The 2602-nt window shown below is 46.4% G+C and overlaps 1 protein-coding gene across 1 annotated transcript in view; it reads right to left on the minus strand.

Annotated features, from left to right (window-relative positions):
- Positions 1–359: 359 nt before the first annotated feature.
- Positions 360–2602, minus strand: part of DUSP22 (dual specificity phosphatase 22) — an 83389-nt gene continuing 81146 nt past the window's right edge. Inside the window, exon 8 of the mRNA XM_014585777.2 lies at positions 360–928. Coding sequence (XP_014441263.1) covers positions 882–928 — 47 coding nt within the window. The 3' untranslated portion in view covers positions 360–881. The remainder of the gene's footprint in view (positions 929–2602) is intronic.

Consider the following 2602-nt stretch of genomic DNA (forward strand, 5'->3'; position numbering starts at 1 on the left):
TTTCAGCAGTGTTTGGCAAATCTTCATGGAGTACCTGAGCTGTATGGTTCTGTGTTAAATAAAAGTAATTTCCAGGGGGTGCCAGATATTTAGTTTTTACTCTGCACAGGCAAAGCATGACTCTTAACATCCCCATTTTTCCATCTCACACTGAGGATCGATTTTTTCTTTCATGCAAACATCAATGCCCCTTCCCTAGCATCCACTGTACTCCTCTGTGGAGGAAAACAGCAATCTCTAAAATAAAGCCAGGAGCAGGCTTCAGCCTTGCTTTTGTAATTGCTCAGAGGCAGAAATGCATTCAACTTTCACACCTCGGCTAAGGATGAATACATTCCACGAGATGGGAAACTTGGGCATGAGATGGGAAACTTGGGTACATGCCCTTTATTAACAACATTCTGTAGCTTTTGGTAAATTCCACCAGGAAAAAACACAAACCATGGATAAGACACACACACGCACCCAGAAATATTTCCCAAGCTGGGGAATTTAAGACCATGTGAGCAGAGTTTATGAGGCACAGTCCCCAGGGGCTGGGTTCCCCTTGGGTAGCTATTCATGAGAAGCGATTGTGATTACTGAACAGTAATCAAAACAGCACAATTGAGCTCTTGAGGTGGTTTTACAGGCATCCAAGTAAGGTTAAAGAAATGGCCACATCAGTGAAGTTAAGGTAAAAATATTTTCTCTTGCTAAAGAATAGCCTCAAGTCTCAACATATTATAAGATCACATACATATACAGTTTAAAATGAAAAGCAAAGACGTTTACACATCATTGCCGGATGCTAAAACATGAACTGTAAAGTTGCTTTTCTTTTTTTGGCAGCACCAGCCTAAATTCTGTGGCTTTGCAATATTTCAGAAACTCCAGGAACATTACAGTCTTCTGAGAAAGGCCCAGTACTTCAGAATTCCTGGTGTGGCTGTGAAAAAGAACGTTAGTGGCAACAAATATTAAAACGAAATGTCAAGACCTACGGGAATACAGTTAGAGGTTCATAAATGTGCACACATACTTAAACAATCAAGCTAATATTCTAAATGCTTTTGCTGTTAGCAGAGTTACATTTCTTTCTGGTTGAAGGGGGTAAAATGTACTCCATAGGCAAATTATTTTAGCTGTAGATGATGGTTCTATATGCCCTCGTGTCCCTTTGGAGCTGGAATTGTGCAACTTTGTCTTCTCGGTTCCAAACGAGCTCACCTCTGATATACCTGCTACACGCATGGGGAAACTGCTCATTTTATTCAGAGGCTTGTTCTGGGGTGGGATTCAGAGAAATTTGGTTGTGACATCATTTTAGCGCAGAATCTAGTCTATTTTTTCATGCGTGTGGCTCTGCATACTTCAGAAATCTGAGTTGGTACAATGGAGTAGACCACTGAATTGTAGGCTCCATCCCGGGTTGCGAGCTGCAAACCTCAGATATTCTCATGGCCTGACTGTGGAATTTTATCCACCAGAACGCAGTGTTAGAGCCCAAATCAGAAACTTTAACTAGCTCAATGATACTGAGGCTTTCCCTTTGGCTTCAAAAGTCATCCTGACTGAACAGTTTCAACTCTAGAGCAGAGTTGACTAGAACAACAAAAACACCTTGTCCAAAAAACATGTAATGAGGTAGCTGAGATCAAATATCACATCCACAGCTTATACCAAGGAGCTTAAGAAATGGTCAGGCAGTTTTCAATGCAAATGGCTACAGTGCCTAATAAATGCTCTTTCTTCCCAAATTCCTGCAGGTGCATGCAAATCTTGAGAAGGGGCCCCTACAGTGTGAGAACAGATGGAGGTTAGGAGTAAATGAAGCTGGACAGAAAGAGAGAGGAAGGGCCCCCTGCTGCACACAGGTGTGGGCTGAAGTGCTTCTGCTCACCACAGTCCCCAGAGAGCAGACACCAAGGAGAACTCAGGGACCACAGGGCTGAACGGGGCCTTGACTTGAAGCCTCAGGGAGCCTGTGGCCTGGTACACTAACACCAAGACTGAGGCAAAACTCAGGGAATCCCCCCACCCCTCCCACATATGCTCTGGGGGCCCCCTACTGCCCTCCCAGGCTCTGGGAGCAGCCCGTTTTCCAAGGCTCCTCTGCCTGAGTTCTCCTCACTGTCTGTTCTCAGGCTGCTCCTTGCTGAGGGGCTTTCCGAGGTGGAGTTGGAATACCTTCTACGTGGACAGAGGGAAAGGTGGCCACACCAATTTTGGTAGCACAGATTCGTGACTTGCAGCAACTTCAACATTCAGAGTTCATGCATGCATAAGACACACTGACACACCAACTCAAATGCTCATCCTTGCACACACACAGAACACACACCCTCACTTATTCACATTCGCACACGCACGTGCTTGCGCACCCACACATGCACGCACACAGGTGCGTGGCAGCCAAGCAGCGTCCCCCGGAGCAGCGAGCTCAGGTGAGGCGGACAGGGCAGGAGTGAGCAGAGTAAAGAGGCCTGGAGCCAGGGAAGGAGCCTGAAGCAGTCCAGATCCCCTCCAAATCCTCAGTTGCCAGCTTGCACCAGCACACCACTGCATTGCCACAGGCGTTGGGGCGGGAGGCACCAGATCCCTCTGCTTAGGTCTCCGTCGT

Source organism: Tupaia chinensis, unplaced genomic scaffold (assembly GCF_000334495.1).
Source record: "Tupaia chinensis unplaced genomic scaffold, TupChi_1.0 Scaffold000090_1, whole genome shotgun sequence".
NCBI classification, from domain to species: domain Eukaryota; kingdom Metazoa; phylum Chordata; class Mammalia; order Scandentia; family Tupaiidae; genus Tupaia; species Tupaia belangeri.